The following is a 14919-nucleotide window of genomic DNA, read 5'->3' as shown; positions in this document are numbered from 1 at the left end:
CCCACTTTGGGATTTGAACTATGGACTTAACACTTACAGGGCAGTGCTAATACCACCAGCCCCCTAACAGCAGTGACTTACAGTTTAAAACTTACAGGCCAAACTGTAATGTTTGTCGTTATAGCACCACCATCTGGCCAATCTGTACTTCTTTTTGCACCTCTGGGTAGCAGCATCTTCACCAGAGGCCATGATAATGAACTGACTCTGAGATTAGCTGGTTTCACTTGAGACCAGAGTGGTGCCATGAGACTTGTGAAGTGTTGTAATGTGAGCGCACTGTGCAGAGCAGTGTACTGTTCTTTATTTTAAAATGTATTATAAAATTGGAATCATAATCCCCATTTTTATTAAATGTATCTATAATAAGTATTTTGTTCTGTAACTGTGATGGAATACAAATAATTAGATACTTAGTGAAATTTAAAGTATTTTGTAACATGTTGCAACCGTCCCCAGAGTCAGGGTCAACTGCAATGTCTGACCTCTTCCATTCAAATAAATTTCATGAATGACATGTCATATGTAATTATCTTTAAACCTACTATCCTTCATCCTAACAGCTGTCAACACTCTTTAAGACCAGCAGGTCTTAAAGTGGCACTGTTATGTCTGTTACATTACTTTGTGCGATACAGTATATTTGCACTGTTAAATCTTTTTCTGTGCAATGTATAGTCTTCTAGTCTAAATCCTCACTGAGATTTTATTGCTGCTAATCTGTGCAGTCAAATCTGCCTCTCTGTGCAATCTGCCTTTGCAAGGCAACACTGTTGATGCCGCTTTTTTAAAAATTTTAATGCTACACACCATGTGTGTATTACAAGCTGTGTGCAATTATCCTGCACAGCTATCCATATATACCATATATATGTCAATATAGCCAAACATTTCCATGTATATGTGTAAGTGAAAGGTGAATATGATGTATATAGTCTTTTATTTGTATTCTATAAGTATTCTATTGTCACCCACTCCCTTTCTATCTGTATTTGAGCTGCTGTAACATGCAAATTTCTCCAGTGTGATCTTATCTTATCTTAACTAAGTGTTTCTGATTCTGAAAGAAAGATTTTGTTGGTCTTGTCCAAATAATCCCTGAGACGCTGAGAGCAATGCAGAAGTTGTTGCAACCGGCCCCAGTCTCCCCTACAGTGCCTTGGCTCTGGATGTGAAACAGTTACTGCTGCAGACGGAGGAGGGTTTTCTTTTTTCTTTTTTTTTAATGTGCGCACTTCACCTGTCCTCCTCAAGAGGCAGAGTGTGTCTCTTCAGCAGATCAGCTTCAGACAGCCGCACAGTGCGCACACCTCAGACACAAACGCTCCTCAGGCTTGTCTCATTACATTACATAATATCGACAAGCCATCATGGTAAGTGCCGATTTTAAATGCGATTTCTAACATTTCATTTCTAGATTCACTGTGATTTGTTGTCTCGAAGGTTTAACCTATTTTTATAAAGGGAGGGGGAGGAAAGTAGGTCGAGATTTCTCCAACGTCACAGTCTTTTGTCATGATGTATTCTGTTGCCTGTTTTGATCATATATTCTTTCATTATTAATATTTATACTGTCAGACAAAAAAAATATATTTCTTTTTCATTTAGTCTAATGCACTACATTCCTGGACCACAAACGCTTAATCCTCTTCCCACATAACTCTTCTAAATCAGCTTAGATGCCATCGCTTGACCACTGGTTTCACACTAATATACAAGTTGGTCAACCTGGTTTTCTGTCACTTTATGCAGCATTTATATAAATATTATTTGAATTCACTGCTCCTTGTTATAAAGATAATTTTATGTAAAATGTAAAATCTCTTTGGCTATCCGAGATTTATATGCTGATTAAAATGAAGCCACCTAAAATAAAGACTAGAATAAAACAGAATAGTTCAATAATAATAATAATAATAATCATGATAATAATAAATTAGAGATTAGCACATAGCTTCAATGAGAATGTGAATGTGTCTTTTTAAAGCGACAGCAGCACACTGCACAATGTCTGACCTAGATAATCCTCTCCCCCAACAGTAATCCTATGCGCAATAGACAGTCTCATGTCGCAGCAGAAAATGCATCGCCTGTGATAGACTGAACCTCAGTCAGACTCGTTATTACAGAAATATGTGTAACAATAAAATGGTGCAGGCTGATATGTGCAAAATCAAATATCATGATATTTTTGACAAAATAAAATTAATTTATTAATTAATAAATTAATATTTATTGATAATATCATACCTGACCAATTAGATCAGGTATGACTGACCAGTGGAGCTTTTACTTCACATTTACGACATATCACAATATCTCATACCGCAACATCGATATTTTGCCCAGCCCTACAATAAAAGCTTTTCATGCAGGGTGGAAAGAAATAGGTTAAGTAGTGCTGATCTGCAGCATCTTGCACTTCATTAAAGTTTATCTCGAAGAACATTTTTTTTTTTTTTGAGAACTCAGCATCCAACTTTGAAAGGCCCAATTGTTTTGTTTTTGGCCCCGTTTCATTCCTCCATTTTAATTAGCAGCAGGTTGTTTTCTTCATCAGATTCAGCGTCTGTAATCCAAATCTTCTTTGTCTGCACCCCAGCGTGAGTGTATCTCCATCCACGTGGGTCAGGCAGGCGTCCAGATCGGCAATGCCTGCTGGGAGCTTTACTGCCTGGAACATGGAATCCAGCCGGACGGGCAGATGCCCAGCGACAAGGCCATCGGAGGAGGAGACGATTCCTTCAACACCTTCTTCAGCGAGACTGGAGCTGGAAAGCACGTCCCCAGAGCTGTTTTTGTGGACCTGGAGCCCACTGTCATTGGTAAACTCTCTTTAAATATAGATTTATTTAAATACATAATTGAACCCTACTAAGCCCCGCCCCTTTTTGGGAAGAGAATACAGCCGTTAACCAGAGCAGACTGCAGGATTTCTGGGTGCCTATATCATATTATTATCATATTATATGAAGGAAATATTTTCTGGTTTGCCAGTTTTCCCAGTTATTAAATCACAGTGTTCAGCAGCCTCCCAGTGAATGCAACCAGTCACTGGGATGAACACAGCCTCAGAGACAGACAGGGAATACAGCACTGAGGTGGCTAACAGAGTTTCCTGATGCATTGTTGCTAAAGTTACTTAGCAAACTGCTAACTGCATTTAGAACTGTTAGCTGTGACTTATCTCTGGGGTGCTGGGGTCTCTGTTGTCTTGGAGGCTGTTTTGGTTCTATTCCAGGAAGAGTTAGCGACCACTCTTCCTCCTAGCATCACATCCACTGACTGGAGCATAACGCACAGCACCACTGGCTACTATAAATGTCAAAGTCCCTCCCAAGTACAAAAACAGAGAAGGAGAAAGTTGACCAAGGTACCCAGCTTGCTCAACTGTCATTGGGGCAAAGAGCGAAAAGGGGTGGGACTCAGGAAGGGTCAGTTGTCGATTTAACCCTCAACAATTTGTAATTCAACCTGTCTCCTTAGATGAGGTGCGCACTGGCACTTACCGACAACTGTTCCACCCTGAGCAGCTGATAACTGGTAAGGAGGATGCTGCCAACAACTACGCCCGTGGACACTACACCATCGGCAAAGAGATCATCGACCTGGTGCTGGACAGGATCCGCAAACTGGTGAGGACCTTGATATCAGGAGGGATTTCGATTGAAAATATCAGACTAAATCATTGTATTTTATCTCACATGTGTCTGTTCCTCGTTGTCAACAGGCTGACCAGTGCACTGGCCTTCAGGGCTTCCTGGTTTTCCACAGCTTCGGAGGTGGCACCGGCTCTGGTTTCACCTCCCTGCTGATGGAGCGTCTCTCTGTTGACTACGGCAAGAAGTCCAAGCTGGAGTTCTCCATCTACCCAGCTCCCCAGGTGTCCACCGCTGTGGTGGAGCCCTACAACTCCATCCTGACCACCCACACCACCTTGGAGCACTCTGACTGTGCCTTCATGGTGGATAACGAGGCCATCTACGATATCTGCCGTAGGAACCTCGATATTGAGCGTCCCACTTACACCAACCTGAACAGGCTGATCAGTCAGATCGTGTCCTCCATCACTGCTTCCCTTCGTTTTGATGGTGCCCTCAATGTTGATCTGACAGAGTTTCAGACCAACTTGGTGCCATATCCCCGTATCCACTTCCCTCTGGCCACCTACGCTCCTGTCATCTCTGCTGAGAAGGCTTACCATGAGCAGCTCTCAGTGGCTGAGATCACAAATGCCTGCTTCGAGCCAGCCAATCAGATGGTGAAATGCGACCCTCGCCACGGCAAGTACATGGCATGCTGCCTTTTGTATCGTGGCGATGTGGTGCCCAAAGATGTGAATGCTGCCATCGCCACCATCAAGACCAAGCGCTCCATCCAGTTTGTGGACTGGTGCCCCACTGGTTTCAAGGTTGGCATCAACTACCAGCCGCCCACTGTAGTTCCTGGTGGAGACCTGGCCAAAGTCCAGAGGGCTGTGTGCATGCTGAGCAACACCACTGCTATTGCAGAGGCCTGGGCTCGACTTGACCACAAGTTTGATCTGATGTACGCTAAGCGTGCCTTTGTTCACTGGTATGTGGGTGAGGGTATGGAGGAGGGAGAGTTCTCTGAGGCCAGAGAGGACATGGCCGCTCTGGAGAAGGATTATGAGGAGGTCGGAGTCGACTCCATTGAGGGTGAGGGAGAGGAGGAAGGAGAAGAGTATTAAAAGGGACGTAAAGGCCAGAAACAAATGATCTCATCCATCCATCCATCATCTATAATCGCTTATACTTTTAGAGAATCACGGGTTGACTGGAGCTGATCTCATCCTTTCCTAAATATGGTTCAAACAGAAATGTTTGTCTTTTAATTACCAGTAGTTCAGAGTAAATGCCAGTTTTGCTCTGTCCTAAATAAAATTCTTGTAATGTAAAGTTGTTTGTGTGTGTTTTTTATCTTATCTCTTGAGGGGTCTAAGCAGAGAAACATACTCAAGGCTCTTTATATTAAATGTACACATATGCAGATCTCTGTCTTTTTGCACATTTTTCTGACAGCTTATGGATATGGATGAAACGGAACAGTACCACCGCTAGTCGTGGAGAGGCTGTGTAGCAGAGTAACCAATAGTTGCACAGCACTGCTGTCTGCAACACTGCCTCTGCTTTTGCCTCTTTGTCAACATGTGCATCATTACAACCTCCTCCAGCATCGGCATGTTTTTTGAAGTCAGAAACTTTTGACTCTTTTCTCTTCTTCTTTGAAGTAACTTTTGACTTAGTTAAACTGAACCTATTTTTGTATGTTAAGGGGGCATGAATGAGCCTTAACATTTCAACACCACTTTGCTTTCATTTGAGTCAAACTTGAACACGTTTCTCTTTCTTGCTTGATTGTGGTTGAATTCAAAAGGAAAAACTACTGTATTGTTTTTTTCCAGCACTTGATAAAAGATCACATTAAGATTTTACGACAGCCTCTCCAGCACCTGCTGCGCAAGATGAAGCAAATCTGAAGTGTGAACAAACAAGAGGCACTTTATTCTTCCTTTCCCTTCTTGGAAAAAACATCTAAAGAAAGCCTGTTGATCAGTATTGCAGGTTCACAGGTGTTTAATTTGAGGATCTGACTTTGATTAATTGATTTTCTGTGTCAGGCAGAATGCATTACAGAATGTGACACACTGTTAGTGTCACATGACACTAAACTTTTTAGGGTTTATTTTAAGTAAGAGATGAAGAAATGATGTGGTGAAAATGCAGAAAAGGAAGAAGAGACATAGATCTTCTTGGGAAGAAGGCTTACAGCCACATGTTCATATGAAATTACACAATTTATTTGCGCAAAGCGAGATCTAAACAGGAAACCAAACCAAAGATACTTAAACAAGAGTTTTAAAAAAACAGGTGAAGACAGTTTTTGGCAAGCAATGGAGGAGTTCTGTGAAGTCACATTTCACTGCCAAAAAGATTTCATAATAGATGGGGGTCTCTGAAGTCACAAAGCATTCTGATGCTTTGTCGAGGAGAGGAGTGGAGAGGAGAGCCATTAGCACAACATACCTCCTGTTGTAAAGCCCACACTTGTAAAGGTCACATGATTACAAAATGGTAAAACAAAACAAAAAAGGAAAACAAAATGGTGAACACAGTTAATAGAAGAATAATTAGAATGGATCCCATCAGTATAATTCATATGTGCAATATTCTGAACCACCTAAATATACCACATAACAAATCACTTTAAAAGTCCATAATCATTATACATGGAGTGCAATGACATAATGGCACAAAAACAGTGGGCACAAATCACAATTTGCATCATTTTGTGTCTTCCCAGAACCTCTTCCCCACCTTCATCCATCCCATAATGGCTAGAAATAATGGACTATATGGGTAACTTATAAAATATGATGGCAGGGGAGGAAGAGCTGTATCAAAACATATACATGTACAAACAAAAACAAAAAGACAAAGCTTAAAATGCATAGACATGATGTGAAATTTCTTTAAGTGCCATGTTATTAATATGGCATCCCATGAGATCATGTGGACATTTTGTCTGTCTCAGCTCCTGAGAGGGAATGAGAAGCGTTAGGACCCTCGCTGCCCTGTTATGAGCTGAGCTCATGAGGAAGACCACATTCAATCATATCACAATAGAAATAGGGGGAAAAAATAGATTTTTTTAAAAATACAAATATAGAAAATGTCATAGAAACTTGCAGTGGAAGAGGGCTTCAGTACCTGGGTAATAGCAGAAAGTTCATCATCAGTGGGTCAGCCGCCTTGTAACAATAAAATATAAATTCACAGCATCACATTAAGCAGCAACTCCTTGTTAAGACCTTTAGGAGACATGAACAGGTCTCTGCCTCTAGATGGCGCCTGAGCCTCGTCTATCCTATAAAACCTTTGATGTCATGCTCAGTGGCAGTGCACAGTAACAAGGTAGTTCATTTTTTGGATCCCGAGAACATAATGTATACACATACTTAAAACATACATGCATACATTGCATATATTATACATTTACACATTACATTTCCCAATTAAAACAATATAAACATTACAAAAAACGTCCCATTTCAACAAACTATATAAACCTTTACACATTTTTCTCTAATATATACATACACTTATTTAGACGTTGTACTTACATGAATACTTATAATATTTATTTACTTATGTAAATGCTTCAAACTATATTGAGAGAGCTGCTTGAGTAATAAAATATGACAGATTGTTCCACTGAGAAATGGCTCTCTACATCCCCGTTTTCTTCACTGCGTTAATTTTAGGTTAAGGAATTGTAACATGACCCCCTCTTAACCTGTCTTCTTTCATGGTCATGTCTATAATGAGAAAATGTTATTCTTGAGTACAGGCAATAAGGTTCTGGTCATTCCTGCATATTCTCACTGATGTGCTGTTTATATTTGTTATGGTTTTACTTACATAGGACAAACCACAGGGACAAAACAGCATGAAAACCACATGAGTGGAAGAGCAAGTGATCATGCTTTTGAAAGGAAACCGCTTCAGTGTGCTAACTAAAATATGTGATCTTGGAGGGGCTGTTGCATTGTGCAAAGTTTCCACAGTGGTAATTCCCATCAGGGAAAAGGCCAAGAAGTGTCCGAATGGGTTGCGCAGGTCTATCTCACGTGCAAAATTGTGAGGTGCTCTCTCTTGTGGTCACGTTTAAAAATAAAAAAAAAGGGGAGGCTCTTAAAAAACAGCAGATTGTTCTGTCAAGATTTATGGAAATTTTTGTTGTTGAGTTTTTCAAATTTTTTGTAGGGCTGTGAGCACCACAAGCCAAATACCTTCTAGTTTCATTATACTGAAAGAAAGCAGACATCTTTCCCCCATTGCCACTATCAGCTATAGTTGGCATTGTCTCTAGAATTTGATAATTGACCTTGTCAGTAAGAATTAGGTCTGTGATTCTTGCTCTGATACACAGAAAGCAGGTCATTAAATCATGCAAACATGAGCAAAATTATTTCTAAATGAGTTAAAACGTTCCTTTAATATGCCCTTGGTAGCGTGTCATACGCTTTTTCTCTCAGAATAATCCCATCATATGTGTCCACAGCTCAAAATTCGGTTTCCAGTACAGTATCAATGTGTCTGTAATAACCTTGTCTTCATTAAGTTCACCAGCAGGGGGCTGGTATGGTATAAAAAAATCCTCTTTTGTTCAAGATGTCTCCAGCTGTCTGCAGAATATATCTTTCCACTACCTGAAGTTAGCTCACAATCTCAGCTAAAAATATTGACGCCATGTACTGTGCTAGGAAGTGGTTGCCTTCATGAATTGAATCCTTGTCGCTTATTTATTTGTTCTTATTTATTTTTAGTAACTGAAGCCAGAAATGCTTGTGTTGTTGGTTTAGGTGTGTCAACAAAATGCAGGATGCTATTTCTACCCTGCGCTGCTGCAGTCAGCTCTCCACAAACACCTGAACCCGGCCTTGGACCAAAAAAAGAAAGTTTTCATGAGCAAGAGGATGATGAGATAGCAATATGCAAGTCGAGGTTTTTGTGTAGCCCAGTGGTTCTCAAACCTTTTCTGGCATGTCCCACTTCAAAAGCTGAAAAAAAGTTCATGCCATACACTGAACAACTTTTAGAATCACTCGTTAAGAATGCATGCGACTAATAAAAAAGGGTCCAAGTTGAATTTTACTTAAATAAAAGTCAGCAGAATAACATCAGCAGACCCTCATTTGTTTATTTTCCCTTAAAAAATTTAATTCAACTTTGTTTCACCCCATGTTTTTTCCACTGGTCATCATTGCCTCATCTGCAGAGGATCTATGCCCCACCAGTGGGTCCCGCCCCACAGTTTGGGAACCACTGGTACAGCCCATTATTACAACCAATGTGTGGGGGGACTTCATAGCAACTGAGGAAAAACAAGAGAATCTACAGCCACAACAGAGGCTTTGTGACATTGTACACAGAGGTGCTTTGAGCTAAATTGCTAACATCAGCATGCTAACATGCTCACATTATTTGTTAAGAAGGAAAGTCAATTTAATGGGCTGGACAAAAGCAGTGCCATATCCACATAATATAATGTCAAAAATAAAATTATGGAAATAAAAATCTCCTCTTGTTTATTTTTAACTGGCTCACACTTTTGTGAAGTGCTGCACCAGAGCAAAGTACTGTCATGCATCACCGCTCACTGCATTTACCTTCATTACATCACTTGAAAATGACATCAAACTGCTACAGTATAACCTTACAGACATCTACACACATCAGACTGGTCAGTTATAACTCAATATTCAGTTTTTTGATGAAGAAGACATACAGTTACGACACACTGCAGTGTTAAGGCAGTGTGTAGTAACTATCAGATGGAGAGTCATGCTCCATCTGTCTTTGGGTGTGGATTTGTGGTGATGTGTGTTCATGGCGTGATGCTCTGAACCATCTTGACATTTCAATAACTGTGACTGACACAGCTGTTTCCGAGACCAGTGATGTGACTTTGCAGAGCGTTTAATTAATCACCACACCCGCTGATCTATAATTACCTTCACCCACCCCTTTTTGAATGTTGTGCTGCAGCAATTGCGCCTATCATTCATATTTCAACTGAGGGTGCAAAATATTAAACGAAGGGTACATTTTGCACGCTTTTGCACCCTTGTAGAACTGGACCTGATTAATTGTTGTGACTGGGACATATGGTGTTTAAAACGGGGACATATTAGTGTTTTACAGGTATTTGTCAGGACTTGGGACACCCAGCTTGAAACCAGAACAGTTCTGGACAAACTGAGATGTCTGGTATCTTAACACCTGCCGGTCTAGTTCTCCTTGAAATCAGATAATGATTTATGATGCTATACTTCCAGATATGTTATGTGGTTATGGCGGTGGAAACTGTACCACGTTTGTCCACAAGTGCCTCCAAAATTAACAAAATATTGAAGTTCTCTGTGGCTGCTTCAAGCAGGTATCGTGTTTACTATGTTCACCATCTTAGTGTAGCTCATTAGAATGCTAACATCTGCTAAACACAAAGTACACCTGAAGCTAATAAATGTCGTTAGGTTACAGCTATTTGGTCATAAAATGAAGCACTGGAAGAATTTTGACCTGCTGGTGGTGCAGATTAAAAAGCTGGGAGCTCACTAAAGTCCAAATGGATTCATCCTCTGCACAAGATGAAAGTCTGCACAAGATTTCATGACAATTCATCCTGTAATTGTTGAGATATTTTAGTTTGGACCAAGTGTTGGACAGACCAACAGACTGATATTGCCAACCCTTCAAAGAGATCCCTCCTCCCATTATCACCAGCACTGCACACAGTGTACCTGTCAAAACCCCCTTCTTTAGTTTCATAATTTGAAGTCTGTGATGTGAAGCTGCACAGGAAGTTGTCATTTATCATTAGAGCAACATTCTTTGGATTTTGCTGCGATGTTCTGCAGACAGTTGTTTCTACCTAAGCTGATAACATCTGTCAGCACAGCTGTCATGACGAGGATGAATAGGCGTGAATGAGCGTCTGGACGATCTTTTGTCGCTGTAGACACGCCAGTGACCTCAACCCTGCATGCGTCAGGAGGTGACCTTTGGTCAGGACGATGGCCTTATCGTCGGCTCCGGGTGTTCCTGTGGCAACACTGTAGGATTTTCACACATCGAGCTGGAATGCCTGGAATTTTAGGTGTAATATTAGGGAAAACATTTTGGCTGCGGCTGGAGTTATGCATGTTGGAGGAGCTCTGGCTTTGAGTGTGACTGTGAGTGTGTGTGTCTTCCTCTTCCATCTGGACCACATCTTGACACATTAATCATATAAATGGCAGTATTATGCACATAGACAAGGGACACAATGATTTCTTGAGACAGCTCTTTCTTTTGGAAGCTTCCATTTTGTGGTTTTCGATTTGGTTCTAGTTTAGTAAAAGTCTAGACGTTTTTAGACTTTTGGTGTGTGGAATGTGGTAATTACTGTATTTAGTCTCTGGCTGAGTGGCGAGGTGGAATTAAATCATGTCTGAGTTTGTTTTTTTTTTTGGATATATTTAGACCACTCATTGCAATTTAAGCTGTATGTTACATCATATAAGAGCCGTGCACCTGTAGTATTTCCTCTGCAGTTTCACAAGAGCGACTTCAGAGGAAACGCCTGGCCATCTTAGTGGTCAAAGTGCTTTTGCTGCTGTTCATCATGTTATGTAAATGTTAGACAAATTTTCCATCTGCTTAAATGCTCACCCGTTCCTCTTGCCTTTTTCCTCCACATTAAAAGCTTTATGGCTGAGTTGAGTAAAGCTAGACTTATTCCACTTTTAAGGCAATTGCCCAGTACAAAAAGGAGAGGTTCATCCAGAAGTCATAGCCCGGCCATTTGATTTCAAAGCCAAATGTTAGTTAAGTTAGTCATTGTTAAGGTAGAATCAGTAGGTCTGTCTGAGCTGTTCGTAAAAACACCAGAAAGACGGCTGATTGCTGAATCTCATTCACAGGACGTCAAATTACGGTTTGGGATGGTAAAGTGTCCCAAGCACATGCTTTAATGATGAGAAAATAAGGAAATACAGGTAGAGAGCCAGCACCGCACACTTCTAGTGGATCATAAGTGATGATTGAAAGGGATTATGTTCAGGGGCGTCTCTAGAGGAGGGCCGCGGAGGGCACTGGCCACCCCAAGTGCCACCCCATTATCCTCGAGCATGATTTGTTATCTGTCCAGGGAGAGACAGGACCTCAGTTTCAACCAGCTACTTCATGAATATTTTTAAATGGACATTGTTCTCCTATCCTACTTTTAATCTTTTACAAGTTTAATTCACTTTATGGATCATTTTACAACACAGGGTTGTATAATGAGATGTTACCAGTACTTACTTGTAGTTTATGCGATTCACCCACACAAATAAACATTCACAAAAACTTCATACAGATGATTTTTGAGGACTTAAAGACTATTAAAAAAAAGTCTGGACACACCCCTGGTTATGTTTATATGATTGCTCTGTAGGAAAATATTGCATATTATGCCACAAAGATTATCTACATTATCTACAATGCTGACTTTTGTAGAAACAAGACATGAGATACGTTGTCCTTGTAGAGAGCAGAGAGCAGCAGCAGTAAAAATGATAAAGGATAAAGGATAAAAACACATTTAATGGGATAAAAATGAGAATGAAAGGACAAAACTAGAAGAATAAACATGAAAAATAAAATCAGTGTTCTTGTATGAGGAAGTTATTTGAGCTGAGATGTGCAGACTTAGAGGAGGACGGAAGAGCAGCAGACACAGAGCAGTTTTTTATTGTGTTTTGAGTGGATTAAGACAGCTCAGTGTGTGACCTCTGCAGGGTGTGGTGGTGATCCAGTGATGCCCGACATTACATTACCTCTCTAAAATCCTTACTGGAACAATGAGTCAGTATAACCCAGTACATCAACATCGTGAAACGACTACAACTCACACGTGCTTCCTGACTCAAGGCTGCAAAGCTGGACCACTCGCATGTTTTTTGCTATTTCTGACTGTTCCAGCAGTCACGGCTAATCTGCCCTCTTCACTGAAGGAATACCTGCAGATCTGGCAGAGACGACCTGCCAATGACTGGAAAACTTTCAGCAACACATTGGGGCCAAAACCTCAGACACCAATTACCGAGTGCACTTGGAGCTGCTCTGCATGTGTCAAATATTGTCCTGGGAACAGATTTTAGTATTATTTGTGGCTGTTTCAGCCCACAGCCTGTTTATTCTGAGTCACACTCAAATCAGTCACTGCTAGATGGCACCACCCAAACCCGCAAACTGGTAAACTTGAATATTGTCTGGGTCTGCAGAGGTTACAAATGTTGGGGGTGCAAAAATGTAATTTTCAGAAAAGGTACAAACCTGTAAATGTGTAGAGTATCAGCAGGATGCCCTTCATTTGTTAAAACTGCTACCACAATGGGCACTCAGAGTCTTTCTGTGCACACAAAAAGTTTATCTCAAATTTTATTCACAAATTTGCTAAAAACTGTGTTTGTGAGCTCTTCTCCTTTGCCAAGATAATCCATCCACCACAGCTGTGGCATACAGAGATGCTGATTAATCAACATGATTATTGCACAGGCACAGGTGTGCCCTGGACTAGTCCTGTGCCCCAAAATGAGGGGCAGACCCCCCTGGGGGTGTGTGGAACCACAGCAGGGGCGAGTGGGTGACCAGGGACGAAACATGGAGTGAAACAAAGTCAAATGAACATGATTTAGGAAGGGAAATAACAATGTCATGGTGACCTTTGCTAAAATTCAACTTGGACCCATTTTTTATTAGTCGAAGGGGTGTGAACTTTTTGCTGCTTCTAAAAGGAGACCTCCCAAAAAACTTTGGGAACCACTGGACTAGTCACAATAAAAGGTCACTCTAAAATGTGCAGTTTTGTCTTGAAAAAAATAATTAGGCACTTAACTATGACTAGTCCACCTAGAGCTACAGACATCATTATTTCTACAGGTGGGGAAAGTCATGACCCTCCCTACTCTGCATCTGATTGGCTTACCCTGATATTCACGCCCTCATCTCTCCTCATGGCTAAACCTAGCCAACCCAACCAGTGGAGGCAACAAATACTAACCAATCAGATGCAGAGTAGGGTGGGTCATGGCTTTGCCCCGCTGGGGAAAAATATGTCACCTGTAGCCCTTTGTTGGATTTATTTGGCAGGTATGCTTTTGCATATGTGCTTTCGCATCACTTTGGACGAATCGGTATATATATATATATATATATATATATATATAAAAGGAGTAAGCTGACTGAGGTACCAAGTTTGCTAAGCTGTTTTTGGAGCACAGAGCAAGTAGGGGCAGGACATCTGAGGGGTCAACCGCACCATTTCACCATGCTAACAAGCTCATAAAGACAGTTGTAACATGCTGATGTTTAGCAGGTATAATGTGTACCATGTTCACTATCTTTTAGCTCAACAGAGTAAACACATGTACAAAAATACAGCGAAGGAAAGATAGTAATGTCATAAGTTTTAGAAGAATTTAGATCAAAGTATTTGAAGAATTTTGACCTGATGATGGCCCCGGAGGAAAAGTCAAGGAATCACTGAAGTTATTACAGTTCATCCCGAGTTGAACATGAATGTTTCTGCCAAATTCCTCGGCAATCAGTAGTTGTCGAGACACTTCACTAAAAAAGAAAAATGTGAACCTCATGGTGGTGTTAAAGGAAAAGTCGGGCGATCACCAAAGGCAGCAGGATGCATCATCTGCGAACTATGAATACCTGTAGAAAATTTCATGGCAATCCATCAAATGGTTGTTGAGATATTTCAGTGTGGAAAAGAGTCGAAAGACTGACAGAAATTGTCCATGACGTGAAAGACTCTAATCTGTTCCTATTACTGTCTGCTTTAACTGTGAAAGTATCTTTACAAATTGAATATTAAGATAATAGGTTTGACATCTGTAAATATAATTTAAGCACTGCATAACTGCTGCAGTTTCAACTCTGAGGATCATTACAACAGTTTTTGTATTCTGTGCTGTTTCTACTCTGAGGTATTTTTGGGTTTTTGGACCACTTTTCTTAACATGTGTTAGACATTTTTTTCTGCAGTGACAGATTTGGTGGAGTGATTTTTCCCTTCTTTTCGGCTCTTGGATCACGACATTCTTTTCTAACGCTTACAGGACAAATAATATTTTCCTTACTTTGCCGTGGAGTTTTTGCATTCATGAATCAACAAGGAATCCAGCGGGCTTTTCCTACATACCATCACATACCAAAACAATTTTCACCCAAACTGAATGAGGGTCATTGTGCAGGATTCGAGCGGTTCTTCAAAAGTGTCCACTGTCAGTGAGAGTGATGCTTTACCGTCTGGGAGCTCTCCAACATCTGTGTGCTCTGGAAAAATCTTGGTTTGAAT

At 40.7% G+C, this 14919-nt stretch overlaps 1 protein-coding gene across 1 annotated transcript; it reads left to right on the top strand.

The window, feature by feature from the left end:
* The first annotated feature begins 1213 nt into the window (after positions 1-1213).
* LOC146324783 (tubulin alpha-1B chain) lies at positions 1214-4745 on the top strand. The gene is made up of 4 exons (XM_084720394.1): positions 1214-1373; positions 2603-2825; positions 3487-3635; positions 3731-4745. The coding sequence occupies exons 1-4, from the start codon at positions 1371-1373 to the stop codon at positions 4709-4711; spliced, it is 1356 nt and encodes a 451-aa protein (XP_084576520.1). The 5' UTR covers positions 1214-1370; the 3' UTR covers positions 4712-4745.
* Positions 4746-14919: the final 10174 nt, after the last annotated feature.

This window comes from Lutjanus erythropterus, chromosome 6 (assembly GCF_056507025.1).
Source record: "Lutjanus erythropterus isolate fLutEry1 chromosome 6, fLutEry1.hap2, whole genome shotgun sequence".
Lineage (NCBI taxonomy): Eukaryota > Metazoa > Chordata > Actinopteri > Lutjaniformes > Lutjanidae > Lutjanus > Lutjanus erythropterus.
The sequence above is the reverse complement of the archived record's forward strand: the minus strand, read 5'-3'. Positions and strand labels throughout refer to the sequence as shown.